Consider the following 18,239-nt stretch of genomic DNA (forward strand, 5'->3'; position numbering starts at 1 on the left):
TTTTTCTCCTTCAATGTTGCTCTGCCAACAGATTTCAATTTGAAGTATAGGCAACAGTGTCAGCCGGAGCTTGGGCCCTCTTTTATGGGATTTCCCAAAACTTCAACATAAGTGGAGGCACTGAGCATTGTGTAAATTTAGTCAAATTTGTTGTTCATCCTATGATTTGAAATGCACAGTGGTTTTACCATGATTTAAAGAGAACCAGTTTGCCTAAATACATTTTCAGTAAATTACAAATTATTATTTAATTCAGCACAAAGGAGTGTCAGACATCCAGATCAGCAAAGAGGCATGCCAATGCTCAAAAATCTCTATTATCTCTATCTATATTATCTCTATCTCTATGTCTATTACATTACCAGAAGACTTTACTTGGTGGGCTTTCTGCCTGCCGCCTGTTTGCTCTGTGAATCTGCAGCTGTGCTGGAAGCCATTAGAGCAGATGAAATGTGTCTGCTGCAGAGTTTCTATTTACATCCACAAGAGAAATTTCTCATCTTAAGAAAGAGTCACCAGTGCGGTGCAGGCCCATTCTGTATATTCTACACAACGTGAGATAGCAATGTATGCTCTCTGATTAGACGTGACTTATGTTGAAAAACTATTTTGGTGAAGCTCTTGACGATACGAGTTCCAACCGTCACTGCATAGCAGATTGACAGCAACATCTAGGTGAGGCAGGAAAAACAGAGGACACGTTTGCGTGTCCCTCTCAACTGATAAGTGAGGAATCTTGGCTCTATTAGATAATGATGACATCTGTCTGGATTTAGATTGTAGTCCCGCCAAAACATACTTGAACAGAGGAGTGTCTAGTTTATTTTGTTGGAGACAATTATAGCTAATCTGACTAATTTGGGAAATGGTGAATGCACAATGAAGCATGACAAGTGGTGAGGGTATACACAATAAATGCAAGGGGATTCTGCCCAAAATGTACTTGCATGAATTAGAGGACATAAACTATTTAGTCCTCCGACAACAGCAAACAAATGACATCATAGTTTTCAGAGTGAAATTAAGTGTCAGTGTAAACTCAGCACTTATTTATAGACAAAGTGATGACAGAGCAGAATGATATCAGTTAAACCAGCATAACCGTCAATAGCTGTTATAATAAATACAGTCAAATGAAACTTAACCTACACCAAATAAACCATTAAAACACAATAATAACACTTCCTTCTCCCATCAAAACAGGACCATTATTAACACTAGTCATGCAGCTGTGACTGCAAATGATCTCGACGAGACTGTGACGGTGTGCGCACGCACGCGCGCGCGCACGCACGCGGCAACAGCTGAACCTGCGGCAGCCGCGCGCGGCATGCAGTATCCGGTGGAAAGTAACGGTACTTTTATGGGAACGGCTCACCTCCACGCAGCCAGCAGCCAGTGCGGTCCGTGCACCCGGTGGTCGCATCTCGGATTGTCCTGTTTCACTTCTTTCCACTTTCCGTCCAACTAAAGGATTTCTTTTTCTTTTTTTCTTTTTTTTTCCTCTTCAGTCAGAAAACAAGAGGACTAAAGAGGTAAAATGGCATTTTCTAAATAAGTTGTGTGGGAAGAAAAGGATGGTAAAACCATGAATTGTCTTTTCATCATTATAATGTGCCAAGGTCAAAACTATTAGTTCCCAAAAGTTGTCATAAGCAGATCATTACCTGTATATGAGTTTGGTTAACCATAAGTTATAGAGCAACATGTGAACAGACACAGGAACATTACCATTATTATTGGCTGTAGTAAAGTAGTAGTTAAATTAATTTATGGATTTATGTGTCAAACTCATTTTGTATGACACAGAAATAGAGCCAAACGTAAAGCTTGTGATTTAAGAGGACTTTTTTTATACAGTCTTGACTTGCCAGATGTGACATTAAGTCAGTCAGGTTTAAGATTAGATTTATCAGTGAGATTTTCTTTTTTCAATGAACAGATTCCTTTGAGTTTTTTGCACATTTTCAACAACAGGCCAACGATTTTTATCCTCCTCTAAGTGGCTGAATCCTCAATACGAAAGATTATGTAGTTGTACATTTTGAGTCACACTTTATGTGTCAATGCGTAACAGAAGAAATATTCTAACAGAAAGTCTGAAAATAGTCGGTGAGGATTGGAAACAGCTGTCTGGTTGTGTGTCCGTCAGTCCCCTCGACACCAATGCATTGAATATACGAATCAGTGTGATTTTGGGAAATAAGTCACACTGAATGTGGCACATCCTTTAACATTTCCACTTTTCATTATTCCATTCAATGATAAAATAGTCAAGCTCTTAATAAGCAGCATCATGCCGCTTAATGTTCTTAAAGTTAAAAGGTATTTGAGGACGAAGTAGAAGATGAACAGCAGCAGTTTTTATTGTTGGATGACTAACAGTCCAAACAGCTCCGGTTCATCCAGTTGTCCATCTCTTTGTCTGGCCATTTTGTCATGGGTCTGAAGGACGACATGTGGCTTCCAACTTGAGCTCTGTCCAACTGCCTATCACTCTCCAGGAATAGATGTGATCACATGTCCTGGACCGACAAGTGGGCTATAGATAGAGGGCCTCCATTGCACTCTGCCTTAACATACTGGGAAATGGAGCAGCTTTCCTTGCCCTTAACTATAATTATTGCCTAATTCAAATCCCAGCCAAAATAATGAAAATACAGGATCCATTATTTCTCTTCACGTGGCAATGAATGAGTTGCATTATATCAACAGTTACAATTGAATACTAATAGTCAGAATAGTCAACACATAAGTGATAAAAACATATTGTTACATCTTAATTGTTTAAAAGAGTGCCAAAAAGGAAACACTACCCTCAAACAGATTCAGGTGAACGCAATAATTCGCTTTTTACATTTCACTGTGAAATAATAAGCACATTGCTAAATGTTTTTTTTTGCAAATGGAGTTATTTGAAATATGGTCTTTTTACTTTTCAAATGTGCATCAATAACATTTTGTAAAAAGAAATACATCTGATCATTTTATTAAAAGCTTATTTTACATGTCATGTGGTCTAATTCCTGTTGCATTCTGTGCAAGAAAATGAACATTTGAAACGTCCTGCTTCGCAGGTGACATCTGACCAGAGTTCCTCAACCATTCATTGTTCTACAAAAATGACCGAGGTGGCGCAGGTGGCGGCCGTTGTCGCCCACGACGTCGACGACGTCACAAACAAAAGCGAACGCAACGTGAGCGATGTGGAAAACAAGGAGCAAGACCTGACCCGCGGCGAAGACGATGTGGAGGTCGGCGACGACGACGACGCGGCCGAGGAGGACCTGGAGGGCAAAGAGCGCCTCGACGCGAGCGGCGAAGAAAGCGACGAGGCCGACGAGTCGCGCGTGAACGGTGTGAATCACAAAGGGGACTCAGACGCTTTAAGTGGCGGAGGACAGGACGCAGAGACAAAGGAGGACGAAGACGCTGACACGCGAGAAGGCCTCAGCATGTCTGACCTGCAACTTAAGAAAGAGGTGAGTGAGAAAATCAAACCGGGGATGAGATCCATCCCTCTCGTGGCTCGGAGGGGGGGGGCCTCTTGTCCATACGGATGTGTCCCAATAACGTCAACCTCCCTCTCACCGCTAAACCGCAGAAACTCCTCCGATCCAGAAAGCACGTGGCCAGAAGCTACGTGCCGAAGCAGAACAAAGGCAAGGGGGACGTGACGGGCAAGTTCGAGGCCATGCAGAAGGCCCGAGAGGAGCGCAGCAGGCAGAGGAACACGGAGGAGCAGCAGAAGAGGAAGGAACAATACGTCAAGGAGAGAGAGTGGGGTCGCAGGAAGCAGCAGGTCAAAGACAGATAACGCCACTAATCTCCGGCTGGCACCTGCATTGCACGATGGGGCATGACGGGGGGGGGGGGGGGGGGGGGGGGGGGGGCACCACGCAGCGTTTTACAGAATTAACCAAATGATAATTAACAATTTGTGCTGTATTCAATTTTGGTTTGTGTTTAACTTTTAAGGTGGTTGTCATTCAGCCCTAATAATGTGCACAAGGAACACTAGAGTATCGAATGAGGCCATCATCGTAATAAAAAATCATTTTAAACTGGAGTAAAGAATTGCACTTAAAAGAAGAGAAGAGAAGCCCCCCACGTACTGAGCTGCATGTGAACTTTAATATAATCTCTGACCAAGCTGTCTGTGATCAAGTTGCATCGTGGTAATGCAGTCACCAGGGTATGACAAGGTGCAGAGAAAACGTTTCCCTCGTTCTGCAGCATCAATTTTGATCCTTTGAAAAAAAGCTGTCCTTAAGGAGTCTGTGTTGTTGTTCTTTGCTAAATTACTATCTTTCAACAGACTGATTTTTCAGGAAATATTTAAAGGAAAAACAGCAAATATGATTTGATTCCAGTTTCTCAAATGTGACGGTTTTCTGCTATTATGCATCCTCCATCCTTGGCCAGACAAAACGACCCATTTTAGGGCTCTGTAAAATTACAATGGCCATTTGTCCGACGTTTTGTCCAACATTTTGCTGACTGAGAAGCTGAAAGGGCAGCGGACACGAGGAATTCAGTGTTAGGATTTTTTCTTTTCTTTGAGGTCAACAGCGGTGAAATAAACACAGTGATATGGTGATAAGTGAGTGGATTATACGTGATACTCAGAGAAATCCACCTCCCTGTTTACAGCCGTGCCATAACTGGCTTGGCTCGAGCGCTCACGCTCATCTCCTGTTCGTGCAACAATCCCGTGGCCCAATCAGAGGGCCGTCCTGCAGGTCACGTGACCTGGCTATTAGTAGAGATTATGTCCTCGTTCTTGCTGGGACCAGCATGGCTCTTGAGTGGCAAAGGAGATGATCTCAGCTAAACCGTAACCTCACCACCGCTCCTCACCTGATCCGCACACAGATAAAGGAACTGCTCGCTTCCAGCGATGAGGAAGAAGAGGTGAAGCCAGCAAAGGTAGAAAAGTCCTACGTCCCTAAAATCACAGGTAAGAAGTGCAAACGGGTGGGAATGCATCTGAGGGGAAGATGAGGCTGAGGCCTTGGGTTGTGCTCTGTGAAATCCTCAGGTAGTGTGAAGGGGAAGTTTGCAGTAATGGAAAAACAAAGACAAGAGGAGGAAAGGAAGAGAATGGAAGGAGAGAGGAAGAAAAGGGAAGCCCAGGACAACATGGAAAAAGCCAAAATAAAGAAAGAGCTGGCCAAGAAAGCTGCTGAGGTAAGTGAAGCTGTCCTGAACTCCTTCTGCAGGGTCTCAGTGGGAAGCGGGACTTTGTATCTGGGTGGTTCAGTGCTGCCTTACTGATGGAAATGCGGTAGTTGTAACTGTAATCATTCAGGTAATCCCCAGCTGCCTCGCGCACGAGTTATTTTAAGTGGCTCAAACAGTTGGCGGAGGCCGGATATAGGTCCGAAACCACCACAAGCATTGTTGACATGACCAGCATGGGTACTGCTAAACGGGTTAATGTAGTTTACAGTCTACAGACTGAAACACAGTGTAGTGCAAACATTATGGATTTGTTTTTCGTTAAGTACAGAACAGGTAGAAGGACTTCATAACTTCAGGTAGTGTATATGTTGGGAATGGTTACATAAAGGATTCTTGTGCCAGATAGCCAATTATAGCCAATTACCTGCTAGTCTTTGGCCTAAATCTGCTCTACTCTCGTACTGTCAAACGTTTATAAGGCTGTTTATTGTCAACAGCTAGACAGAAAAAGTTAAACAGGGAATGGCTACAACAGTAGTGTTTTTTATTTTAGATTTGTTTCTACTTCTCTACTTTTCTTCATCATCAGTGATGATCAGGGCGGTAGCTACCAACTTATAGGTATACAACTCCTTTTAGAGCCTACAGTGTAACAATCTAATAGTTGCCTTGGACATTAATAAATATATAAGAAATGGAGTTGCGGGCAGGTCTTTTTCTCAGGATTTCCTCTAAAAATAAATGCTTAATTAAAGCAATGAAAGATACAATTGCTGCAACTTTTTCAAGGTAGATTGTTCAAATAACAAATGAGTTCAGTGTCTCTATGATCCTGGCTACCACCTTGGAGATGGTGCAGACAAAACCATGAAATCATTTTGAAGTATTATTGTGATTTAAGTGAAGTATTTATATAAAGAAAATACAACACACTTCAGATATTTTATTCTGAAGCAACTTCTCAAGATCAAAACCATCGCGTTGGAAACACAAGGGACAACTGGCTTGATGATTCTTTAAAAAAGACGCAGCAGCTCACTTGCAGCACTGCCAGGTGTAGACAGCATTTGACTGGCAACTGTTTCCCACACCTCCCAGTGACTAAATTAGCCCCAGACCTCCTTGCTGGGACTAAATCAGACACTGGTATCTTAGACTGCCTCCCATTCCCTGACCCGCTGCAAATGGCAACATCAGGCCAATAGAGTTGACCCCTATCCACCCACATGCTCCTATTCCCAGCCTGTCTGTGTGTAGGTATGCACTGAGATTGACCTGAATTTCTCTTTCCCTCTAACCCCTGATAAGTTTCGTCTAAAAGAGCTCAGGCCCGAGTGGTTGAAGACATATTAGGAATCAGTCCATGAGTATACATGTATCCACAAGTGCACTATAAGTAATGCATTTAAAAGTTATGGTCAGCAGATTATTAAGTATCCAAGGTCAAAATAATCTTTCTGCAAATTTAAAATGGAGTAGAAGTTCACAGGTTGCAAGAACCTTAAAGCTGCCTTTGTAATACACTTTGTATTCATTCATCAAACCTCTTTTAGGATGGAGATGACACAATCCAGGTACGGGTGGTTCCGGGTAAGTCATCCCGACCACCAGGCAGAATCAAGGTCAACTTTGAGGACATGGAGAAGAATCGGGAGGAGGAGGTGAAGAAGAAGGTAGAGGAAGAGAAGAAGAGGCGGTACGACGAAAACAAGCGCTCCTTCAGGGATGCCAAGCGGCGCTCGGTGGTCGAACAGGTACAGAAATGACAAAATGAACTCTTGTAAGATCATTTTTGGGGGCGAAATGCAACCCGCCTTATGACTGTGCCTTCGGATTTAAACAACGCATTCCCATTTGGATTTAGGATGAAGAGGAGAAGCCTTCCGAGAGGATGCAGGTGACTCCCGGAAAGCTGAAGATGACATTCGAGGAGCTGGAGAAGGAGAGGCAGGAGCACAAGAAGAAGCAGGCCGAGGGGGAGGCCAAGCGCCGCCTCCTAGACGAGAAGAAAGCGTTCGAGGAGGCCAGGCTGGGAATGGTGACCCCAACTTCAAAATATAACCCTCATTTCAATCGGCATTTTTGCCAGTTATCCCTTGCATCCTGATTCCAACCGGTGCTGAGCACCGACAGTTGAGTCTTCAGGTCCCGTCTGACCCGGCACTTCTAACACATTGCGTGTGCCATCAGGGAGAAAACGAGGAGGGCACTCAGCCGGCGGAGGAAGACGCGGAGGAGTTCCGACCGGGAAAACTGAGGTTGAGCTTTGAGGAGCTGGAAAGGCAGAGGGTGGAGGAGGAGCGCAAGAAAGCAGAGGAGGAGTACAAGAGACGAATGGAGGAGGAGAGGAGAGCTTTCGCTGAAGCCAGGAAGAGCATGGTCAGCATGCCTCCCGTCAATAAATGCACAATTCAATGCGAAAAAATGCATCGAACCTTGACGGAGTTATTACACATTTAGGGGAATAAATGGATTCCCAGAGTTAGTTCATTTTACATCACTATTATATTGTTATTCTAAATATAAGTCAGCAGCCAGTTTGATTTACGTAGTTTAAACACTGAAGAAAGCTGCACTTGCTCTTTCTATAAACATTAACTCAACAACGTTAATACATGTAAAAGAGGTTGTACATGGGGTTATGTGACTATTTCTTAAATGGGAGCATTAACTTCCTTAAATTTGTGCTGATTTCCTGGCAACCGCCCCCTTGTAAAACATGGAATTGTCATTTTTTAAACAATCTCAGACATTGATTTGTTAATTTTGTTATTGTTGGACAGAGAGAAACCAGCCATTTCTTCCTGTGTTGTGGTAAGCTAAGCTAACCGGCTGCTGGCTGTAGCATTATATTCATCCAACCACCCCCAAAAAACAAATAAGCATGTTTCCTAAAATGTCAAACTATTCCTTTGGTGTGGTTTCCACCTGACATAGCTGCCCTGAGCGACCTTCTTATCGACAGTGGCCAGAGCTTAACTTGCTGTGTTCTGGCTCAGCTCGTAGATGAGGACGACGAGGTGCTGATGGCCTTAGTGAACCTGGAGGGCAGCAAGCCCGGGAAGATATGCGCCAGTTTTGAGGATCTGGAACGCCAGAGAAGAGAGGAGGAGCAGAAGAAGGCAGAGGAGGATGCCAAGAAGAGACTGGAGGAGGAGAAGAGGCTCTTTGCTGAGGCCCGCAAGAGCATGGTGAGTCTGCACGAATCACGTAGTTCAATGATCAATAACAGAAGATGGGAGATTTTGACCTTTCCCTTTTAACAGAACATAAAAAACTCCAAAACACCAACAAACAGTGCATGCATTTGTATGTATTGTAAGCACAAGCGCAACAAGGTCTCGAAATGATGATGATGATGGGGGTGGGATGAGTGGTGTTTTTAAATGTTCTGAACAGTATTAAGAATATCTCCTACTTTATTTTCACTGCATATCGGTGACCATAAAAAGTGACTTCACCGCCATGGAGAAATCTCGTCCTCTGTGTGTCCTTTGCATAGGTACTAGATGAGGAAGGAGAGATGGTAAAGAGTGAATCCCAGGAAACACTGCATCCGAGAAAACTGGAGATGAACTTTGAAGAGCTCCTGAAAGAGAAGGAAGAAGCTGAGAGGAGACGCAAGGCCGAGGAACGCAAAAAGAAAATGGAGCAGGAGAAGCAGGAATTTGAACAGCTCAGACAAGAGATGGGCGAGGTTAGTTTGGAACAAATGAAATACTGTAGACTATTTTCATCGAACACTGCATAGTTTCATCAACCAACTATGCTTGGGAAGAGAGTACTTACATACATACTTTGAATTATCATGTCTCAATCCAATAAAAAAAGGGACTTATTGTTTCATTGCATTGTAAATGATAAATTATTATAAATGAGTTCTTAAAATAATGCAAAACACATTTGTCTTCTATCTCACAGGATGAAGTGAATGAAAGCTCAGATGTTGTAAGCAAAGAGTACGAAGAACTGACCAAACTCAAGAGGACCGGCTCCATCCAGGCCAAGAACCTCAAGTCCAAATTTGAGAAGATCAAGCAGCTGACGGACGAGGACATTCAGAAAAAGATTGACATGGAGAGAGCACGGAGGAAGGCCGTTGATGATGAAATCAAAGAGAGAGAAACTGAGAGATTCCAGGAGGCAAGACAGTTATTATCCCAAAACGTTTAAATTACAGATACATTTTTACCTGCTATCACAAACAGGGGATGATCTCATATATTCTAACTGCTGTGTTTTTCAGGAGGATGGGGAACAAGAAACCACTACATTGAAGGCCGAGGAGTCACCATTCAAACAGAAGGTGGACATGAAAGCCAGATTTCAACAAATGGCCAATGCCAGAGAGGAAGAGGAGAGGAGGAGGATAGAAGAGCAGAAGCTGCAGAGGATGCAGTTTGAGCAGCAAGAAATTGATGCTGCCCTCCAAAAGGTGAATATCCCAGTTTCACAAGCATTTTCGTTTAAGTTGGCTTTGACCCCGGCGACCGTTTCTGATTTCTTTGTCGTCCGTCCGCAGAAGAAAGACGATGACGTGGAGGAGGAGGGTAGCATCATCAACGGCTCGGCGGCCTATGAAGACGAGGAGGACCACGCCAGGTCGGGGGCTCCGTGGTTTAAAAAGCCTCTTAAAAATCAATCCGTGGTGGACTCGGAGCCGGTTCGGTTCACCGTTAAGATCACAGGGGAGCCCAAGCCGGAGGTGACCTGGTGGTTCGAGGGAGAGATGCTGCAGGATTGCGAGGACTATCAGTACATAGAGAGAGGGGAGACGTACTGCCTCTACCTGCCGGAGACCTTCCCAGAAGACGAGGGAGAGTACATGTGCAAGGCTGTGAACAGCAGAGGCACAGCAGCGAGTACCTGCATCCTCACAGTAGAAAGTAAGACCACCTTGGTGTGATTGCATGCCGGCGTGATGGATGTCAAATCTCTCGCCACGAGTTGGATCGCACGCTCCTCTCCCCCGGTGAACTCGGGCAGATTTGGATAACGGCTCTTCTGTTCTCTTTTTTCGCAGCTTATGACTACTGATGCCCCTTCCGTGTTCTGGAAACTTTCCCTGTTGTCTCTCTCTCTCTCCTTTTGTAAAACTTCATCCCTCGTGGTATGTTCAAACAGCAGAGGGAAGGAAATGGCAGTATGCTTGGCATTCCTAAGGGAGGGATACACAACACACACACACACACACACAAATGCAACATGTTGTTTACGTTTGTAAAGCTGCACTCCCTGCAGAGTAGAACGATACTTGTGCCAAAAAAAGATTGTTGTTCCCGTGCTATCTTACCAGCTATTTAAGTATCATATTACTGTATTGTAAATATCACACTTTATAGTCCATACATGGCTACGGTTATGGTTGAGGCATTGAAATATGAACAGTAAGATGTTCTTGTGTACTGATCTTACAGGAATATCAGTAAAACATCGTGCTTCGGTATTCTACCACTGCTCCACTACAGTTTTCAGAACTCTTTGCCATATCAGTAACTCGTGTTGTGATACTTGCCTGCTTCATATGAAGGAGTAACATCAGCTAATTGGAAAACGGAAGTGAATTGACAATTATATTGCAGGAACAAAAAAATGTGTGTGTACGTCCTGTCTTCAAATGGAAGTTTTTAGGACAAGATTAAATATTTTTAAACTGCATGATCATAAAAAAATGTTGATTTTTCATGTTCGAACCCCCTTTTTTTCTCTTTAAGTGAAATATAATGCTCTTGATACATCTATCATATTTCAGTTAACAATAGGTAACTGTTTCATGGTTCAATAATAGAAGAATAAACATAGGCTAGCTTGAAAATGTGTCATATATTATAAATAAATGTTGAACAAAAGACAACAGACTATGTGTGGTTTATCTTATTGTTGCATGGGGATGTCTACCTGCCTTATCTGTATTATATTTGACTTGCTCTGCTTTGAGTGAAATGTTTCTTCGAGGAGTTAATACATTTTAACCCAATGACCCATCATCATTGCACACATATAAGCCGAAAGTGAATAGTATAGTGTCAAAAATGTACAGATGTATTATTTAAGGCAGAGGATAAAGAGAAAAGTAGAAAATGAGTGAAATCTGTCATACTGGACCAACCGCAAGATGGCAGTAGTTGAATATTAAGGCTCCAAAGAAGAAGACTTACTTGCCCGTCGCCATGGCAACGTACACTGCCTGATATGCATAGTTTCCCCGAACCGCATTATTAATTTTTCACAAACTCCGAGTTATGGCACAGCACACCACAGAGCTTTGTTATGTTCACTGATTTAAACTATCAGCCAAAAGCTCCAGGCAGACCCGGCTCTTGTTGGTTGTCTGTGTGTTCGAGGAAGCCATCACCACCCGGGTGCACATCGCCACCATTATGACTGTATCGGTTGAAGACGTGTCTTCGTCCGTTGTGCGGGAATATCTGAGTCGGAAGGTAAGTTAGCTGAAGTTACCTCGAGGTGGTGAACGGGCTCCGTGCCGTTATACCCGGTCCCAGCGAGCTAGCTAGCGTTTAGTCCCCAATGCTAACGTTAGCTTAGCTTAAACTCCAGTGAGAAGACTCAGTAACACCAGCAACAGATATTCGGCTCTTAAACGTTGTGAGATCACAACCGAGATATTGAGTGACTGTTTAGGAATAATCGTGTCACAATATTACAGTAAGCTGTAAACGTTACAATTTCTTGAGGATGGCAACCAAAAACATGGCCATGTTGGACCCTTGCAGTGTTACAAATGACTATTTAAAACGTGCTCTCGATTCGCAGGGACTCAAGAGGACGATTGCCTGTATGGACGAAGAACATCCACGCACCACATTCAGTATCAACAACAGATCTCAATTGAGGCAGCTCCTCAACATGGAGGATCTCTATAGAAATAATAAAGTACGTCTCACAGCTGGAAGTTGTTCATTTATGAAGAAGCCTTTTGCTGACCCCTCTGTCATTGCAGGCTCAGATCTCCCCCCTGAAAACGTTACTGGAAATGATTGTAAAACATCACATTGAGGGCCGTAAGAATGATCAGATCACCATCAGTAAAAGGGATTCCCTGCAGTCTGCTCCCACTGTGAGCTGCAATGCTGATTCTCCTGCAGTGACAAGTGGCACAGAGAATAACACAGATGTTGTTATCAGTAAACACATCAAATCAAGGTAATTATCAAGTGTGGTTTTTGATACTTTATTTTGTACTGTTTTTACATTGTGGTTTGAACATATATGATATTTACCTCCCTCGCAGGTCTGATACAGAAGATACAGGCCCGTCTCAACCTACATGTACATCGCTTTTGCCTAAGACCGATAGAGAACCCAGTCAAAATCAAACAGAAGACTGGCCTTGTGACTCAGAAGCCTATAAACACCAGCCACCAATGGCAGCCTTACGGAACAATGGGGGCGTCCTCAGAAGAGAAGCAGAAAAAAACACTCCCACCACTGAGAGCATCCAAAGGACCAGAATTAATCGAACAAGACGTGGCATGATTGTTGGACCAATCGCTAGTACACTTCAGGTAATAGAGCTATAAAAAAACCAACATAATATTTACTGTATTACTGATATTAATCATCCCCTATTTGATTATGGATGTTTGTTTTTTTAGGAAAACAAAAAAAAGCACAATCGAAAACTAGAAGTGCGGCAGCAGCTACTCGGAGGAGAACTAGAAAACAAGCGGTCTAGTGATGGACTTTTAGGGACTGGCGTACATCAAAAAACCTCAGAGAGCGGCCTGACTGAAATCAACTCGGCTGACTACTTACGGGGGCAACGGGAGTTGTGGAGTGCACCAGACAAAGTGCAGAGGGAAAAGAGCTTTGAAAAAGTGCAACAAGACATGCTGACGACTACAACGTAAATAGCTTCAAGCTAATGATACGCTGTAATATTTTAGTTTGTAATAATATCAGTTTGTTGAAAATGTGTTGAAACACATACAAAGTTTTATCCATACGTTTATGTACATTGTGTCTGTTTTTTAGAGTAAAGTCTTTGGCCAGTCAAAAGGTGACTTTGGATGTGGCTGAGATGGTTTTAGGTGGGTAATGTGTAGGTAGTACCTTTTCTTTTTTCTTTCCACTATTTCCTTGAATTTGTCAATGTTAACAGGGAGTTTATCAACTTTCCAGATGACATTGATGATGATGAGGATCTGCGAGAGCTCTCCACAGTGTCCTTTCAGAGAGCCAGGGCCGAGCACAGCTACGCAGGCCGCCCGATGGACCAGCACACTGCCACGGTTGGTGGTTCACACCAGTGCTCCTTCAGTTGCTTAATTAAGGCTACCTACTGTAGTTGCCGTTGCATTTTCTGCTTTTGTTTTTCCTCCAGGAATTGAAAGTGATTCTCCTCGGTTCGAGCCTAAGCTGTTTCAGTGTTGAGTGGAGGAATCAAGGTTTCGCATTCTCCGAAACGCAGGACCTAAGATATGGAATCGTGCAGAAAAAGGTTGTATTAACTGGGCCATCCTTCTGAAAAGTCTGTAATACATTAGCTTTATATGATTTAATGATATGTATCATATCATGGACTGTTTATTTGTTTTCTAGGGTGGACCCTGTGGAGTTTTGGCATCCATGCAAGCCTTTGTTTTGAAGAAACTGCTGTTTGAAAACTTTGAAGGCAGTAACTCAGGCCTTCAGTACGTCATCTTTCACACGTTAACCTCTGAGTGCCCTATTGTAATCCCTTGGATGCTTCTTACAGTCATTACTTCACATCAAGGCGTGCTTTGTAGCCGCTGCATTTGGTATTTACTGTATTATTCAACCACCCAACCTGCTTTCCACTCAACTGGCACTTTGTTCTCAGGAGAATAAAACCCTCCAACGCGACCAGAAGAAAGTGTCTGGCTTCAGCGGCGGCTGAAATACTGTGGAGGGCGGGCGAGGAAAAACAGGCCACAATCGCAATGTAAGAGCCTTCTTTTAACCTCTAAATGCTCTTCATCAAGACAACTACACAGAATAATAATAATAATAAGTGTAAGTAAGTGGGTTCATTGCATGTAAATACTGTTGACTGCTGTTGATGGTCGAGGTGTGCTCGCCTCACCCCCATATTATCCAAAAGTGAGCCAATCGATTTGGGAAAGGCCTGACAAATGTGCTGCTTCGTGTAGAGCATTGATTCAAAAACATATGGGTGCTTTTTGTTTTTCTCAAACAGAAATTCAGGGAGAAATCATTTCACCCCAACTGGACACTTTAAATCTGAAGGAGTCTTTGAAAAGGTATAGCGATGCCACTGCCTTGCATACACACGTGATGTAAAGTTTCATTAAAATTGACCAAATGGAATTCACCTGTGCAGGTTTATTTTAAATGAAATGATTAATGTTGTAATAAACAAAGTGTAACTATGTCAAGGCTATAATTTTACAAAATTAACTTTTTACACAAAAAAAATCAGATGTTGTATGATCCCATTTTGTTTTAGATAACATGTTTCACCGTGGATAACATCAAAGAACTGCAGCTGCTGCTGGAGCGGCATATTGATCAGGCAAGAAACTTAATATTGAATTCTTCCTTTTAATTTTGCCTGTGAAAGGTACGACAAATTACCAACGGTATTGTTTTAATCTGTCGTCCCACAGTTTGAGACCGGAGTGTTAGGATGCATACTGCTCACCATATCTGCAATTCTCTCTCGATCCATAGAGAAGTACTTTAGTGGCTTTTATTTTTGGCTCAGAACAAGATGTGCTGTACAAAAATCCCTGTTATTTAAATGATGAAACATCACCTTTGGTGGTCCTTCTCTTTCTTCTTGTCTTCAGAGTAAGAGACGATATGGACGTGCCCACCACCACACTCATTGGTGCCCACGGCTACTGCACTCAGGTTTGTCTATATTTGGTTTTGTGATTTGGAATTACAGACTCGGTATTGATGACGTTGGTTAAGGGACTTAAGTGCCTCTTTGTGCAAACAGGAGTAAGGGCAGCAATACCGCTTCACCTTCTATTCTGGTTACTAAGATTGCTTCTTGTGTTTGTGTGCACTAGGAGCTGGTCAACCTGTTTCTCTGCGGCAGAGCGGTTTCTAACGTCTTTGACAATGACATGGAGCTGGACTCAGGCCGAGGCAACATGACTCTACTGAAGGGAGTAAAAGGCCCCTGTGACATCGGCCTGCTGTCCCTGTTTGAACACTACGACTTCTGTAAAGTGAGTGGCATTGGCTGCGCGCACTTTGCTTTCCCCGGGATTTAAAAAAACAAAACACTTTTTGTCAGTCTTCCCTTAATGAGTCTCATTTGTACTTCTCCTGAGATGCACATTTAATACAACAACAAATCTGAACTCAGAGATGATTGTGGTTCAACAAATAAGAAACAGGACATCCACTTAGCTTTATACGGTACATCCCAAAACGGTAATGTGTGAACAATTGGGTGCGGACTATTTGAGTTGTTAAAATCGACACAGGACTTTCTCTTATTTTAACTTTTTAGAAGCCTTTTCCTCAAATATGGCACCTAAAATTTTATGAACTCTATGCTAAATATCTTTCTACACATAGACAGGAAATACCAAAACATGTTAATCTTACACCCTGAAAAACTGTCTCTATATTGGCATGCAAGAATACTATGACAGACCCCTCTCCAGATCCTGTAAGCAACTCGCGTGCAACGCATTTAACACTTTTAGTTGAAAATAATAAGATTGATGATGATGGATTAAATTCAGCTGCTTCCCTCACGGGTGCTGCTATCTAATGGGTTACTTTTCCCTCCTGTGTTTCCTGTATCAAAGGTAGGAGCTCACCTGAAGACTCCCCGTTACCCCATTTGGGTGGTGTGCAGTGAGAGCCACTTCAGCGTGCTGTTCGGCCTGCAGAGGGAGCTGTTGACCAATCGGGGCCAATGCATTGAGTTTGAACTTTACTATTACGATGGACTGGCCAATCAACAGGAGGAGATCCGCCTCACCGTCTGTATGTAACATCACTTGTTTAGTAGTGCACATGTTTGTAATCAAACTTACAAAATTCTGCAGTCAGAATGATCTCGATCTTTATCATGTAAAAACTTTACGTAATATTATCTTAAGGGAAAATGCTAAACACGTTTTTGCATGTTTAGCTCTTGGCGAATCGGCCCCGAGCTGTCAAGATGACGACACAGATCTCACCCCTCCACTGGAGCACTGCATCCGCACACGGTAACCATCTTTTGGCATTTAAAGCACACACACACCAACTCACACGTGGACCGTTTTAAGATCCTAAGCACAACCAAAAAATGTGTTGTTATTCAAATTCCTCTCATATTAAATACAGCTTATAAATAATAATACAGAACCCAAGTCAGCTCTAAATGCATTTTGTTTTTTTGTTCCAGGTGGAAGAATGCGTTTGTCAGTTGGAATGACACAGAGCCTATTCTCTAATTGATCACATGGTTTAATGTTATTTTAACTATGAGACAATTCTGTTACATACATATTCTTCATACTGTATCATGTTTTCTTATACTTGGTAAGATAATTGATCATGTGAAATTATGGCCTTAGTGTTATACATCTCACAGTGTAAGCAAATTCTTCCTAAAATGTAAACGTTTAAAGGAACTGACCACAGTGGCCTTAGATTCTACCCTTTTCATAATACGTAGGATATATTTTTAGCTAATGTATGTATTTTAAACGTTTAAACTAATTTAGTTCCCTTCATAATATTTCAATCAAGAATACCGGTGGGTGTATGTTTGTGAAAGAGATTGATTGTCATGTGGAACAGAAAATAGTCAAATTAAAATGTATTTATGTAGCGCCAAATCATAACAAAGTTACCTTTTAACAAAGTGCATTTTTCATGTACAGTCGCAGGCCTCGACTTTATTTATGAATTTAGAGTAAAATAAAAGAATTTACACCTCTGCTGTCTCCACACAATTGGACAGATAATTGTTTTGTTCAATCATCTGTTCTTGAATTAATCGGCATTTAATCTGCTGCTAATAGATCAAATACTGCAAAGGGTTTTTCATCTCAGTGACTCATAGTGGCAACACATTTTTTTTTGTTGAATTGGCCCAGTATTGAGGGACAATGCGTCAACTGGCAGCCGCTAAACAAGCCACGAAGTGGAGTGAGCTGTGTTGCTGCAATAATACAGTTTACGCACATGTGACTACAATTTACCTCCATGAAAAAAACCCAGACAACCCGTTGTGCATTTCAACAGTCGATTATTTCTTAAAAGCTTAATTCCAAATAAAGAAACAAACTCTAAAGTAATTGTGAATGAACTGCTAACTGTGTCGCACTGTGTCAGGGTGTAAAACACGTAAGATGCCCTGCGGGTCTTTTAGCCGCAGCAGCAGGCGTCAGCGCCCACAGTGCGGGGCACGCGGAGTGGGTGGCAGGCAGACCTTTGCCAACACCTCCAGCACATGGGATCAAAGACACTTCAGCTGGCACACGCACCCAGCTGCATTCATCTTCACTTCCTGTCGAACTGTAAAAATTGGACAAGAGTCCACATGATATCTTGAAAGTGCAATGCATAGTCACTATTTATAAAGTTGCTGGCTGAATGAGGCTTTAGGGGGGTCTAAAAAATTGGATTAAAGTGTTTACTTTAGCCACAAAATTCTTGTGCAGGCGGGGGGGTTTTATATACGTCATGTGGGAGCCATGTTCAGGGTTTAGGTTATATGCTATTCACAATATCCCCTGAATAGTAGAATAGAATAGTTAGGTAGGTGCCGAGGGGCTAATCAAATCACAACTGTCATCAAAACAGGAAATCAAGTGCCGTCAAGTCAGAACTGGATTTTGGTTAAAAAGTGTGCTGCACGACTGGTGTGACCATCAGTCAGAATCACAGCGAGGGGATGAGGAGGCTAATCGGTGACTCTGTCTCTGTTTCAAAGCACGCTGCGCTTGGAGGCGACTCGCTCTCGGTCAGAACCTTGGGGCTTGTCTCCTCTCTGCTCCGGATGCACCCTGACAGAAAACAAACGGCCCCGGCTTTGCTCTCTATTTACTATTTATCGCATGGGCATTTCTCAGAGGCACCAGAGGAGGGAT

The 18,239-nt window shown here is 42.7% G+C and overlaps 2 protein-coding genes across 3 annotated transcripts; both read left to right on the top strand.

The window, feature by feature from the left end:
- Window positions 1-1,377: 1,377 nt before the first annotated feature.
- nexn (nexilin (F actin binding protein)) lies at window positions 1,378-11,033 on the top strand. Of its 2 annotated transcripts, XM_037470648.2 has the most exons (14): window positions 1,378-1,535; window positions 3,078-3,482; window positions 3,605-3,802; window positions 4,876-4,960; window positions 5,042-5,190; window positions 6,738-6,938; window positions 7,049-7,222; window positions 7,375-7,563; window positions 8,184-8,375; window positions 8,687-8,881; window positions 9,106-9,327; window positions 9,431-9,619; window positions 9,707-10,070; window positions 10,208-11,033. In XM_037470648.2, the coding sequence occupies exons 2-14, from the start codon at window positions 3,123-3,125 to the stop codon at window positions 10,219-10,221; spliced, it is 2,532 nt and encodes an 843-aa protein (XP_037326545.2). In that variant the 5' UTR covers window positions 1,378-1,535; window positions 3,078-3,122; the 3' UTR covers window positions 10,222-11,033. The 2 variants fall into 2 exon arrangements, with proteins under 2 accessions (XP_037326545.2, XP_037326544.2); XM_037470647.2 differs by lacking the exon at window positions 10,208-11,033 and having other exon boundaries at window positions 9,707-10,105.
- A 298-nt stretch (window positions 11,034-11,331) lies between these two features.
- mindy4 (MINDY lysine 48 deubiquitinase 4) lies at window positions 11,332-17,382 on the top strand. The gene is made up of 18 exons (XM_037470314.2): window positions 11,332-11,624; window positions 11,959-12,078; window positions 12,146-12,348; window positions 12,437-12,710; window positions 12,801-13,051; window positions 13,180-13,235; window positions 13,327-13,436; window positions 13,529-13,645; window positions 13,747-13,838; window positions 14,009-14,110; window positions 14,366-14,429; window positions 14,636-14,701; window positions 14,796-14,863; window positions 14,979-15,042; window positions 15,207-15,368; window positions 15,960-16,140; window positions 16,289-16,367; window positions 16,547-17,382. The coding sequence occupies exons 1-18, from the start codon at window positions 11,565-11,567 to the stop codon at window positions 16,593-16,595; spliced, it is 2,118 nt and encodes a 705-aa protein (XP_037326211.2). The 5' UTR covers window positions 11,332-11,564; the 3' UTR covers window positions 16,596-17,382.
- The last annotated feature ends 857 nt before the right edge of the window (window positions 17,383-18,239 follow it).

Source organism: Pungitius pungitius, chromosome 7, assembly GCF_949316345.1.
Source record: "Pungitius pungitius chromosome 7, fPunPun2.1, whole genome shotgun sequence".
NCBI classification, from domain to species: Eukaryota; Metazoa; Chordata; class Actinopteri; order Perciformes; family Gasterosteidae; genus Pungitius; species Pungitius pungitius.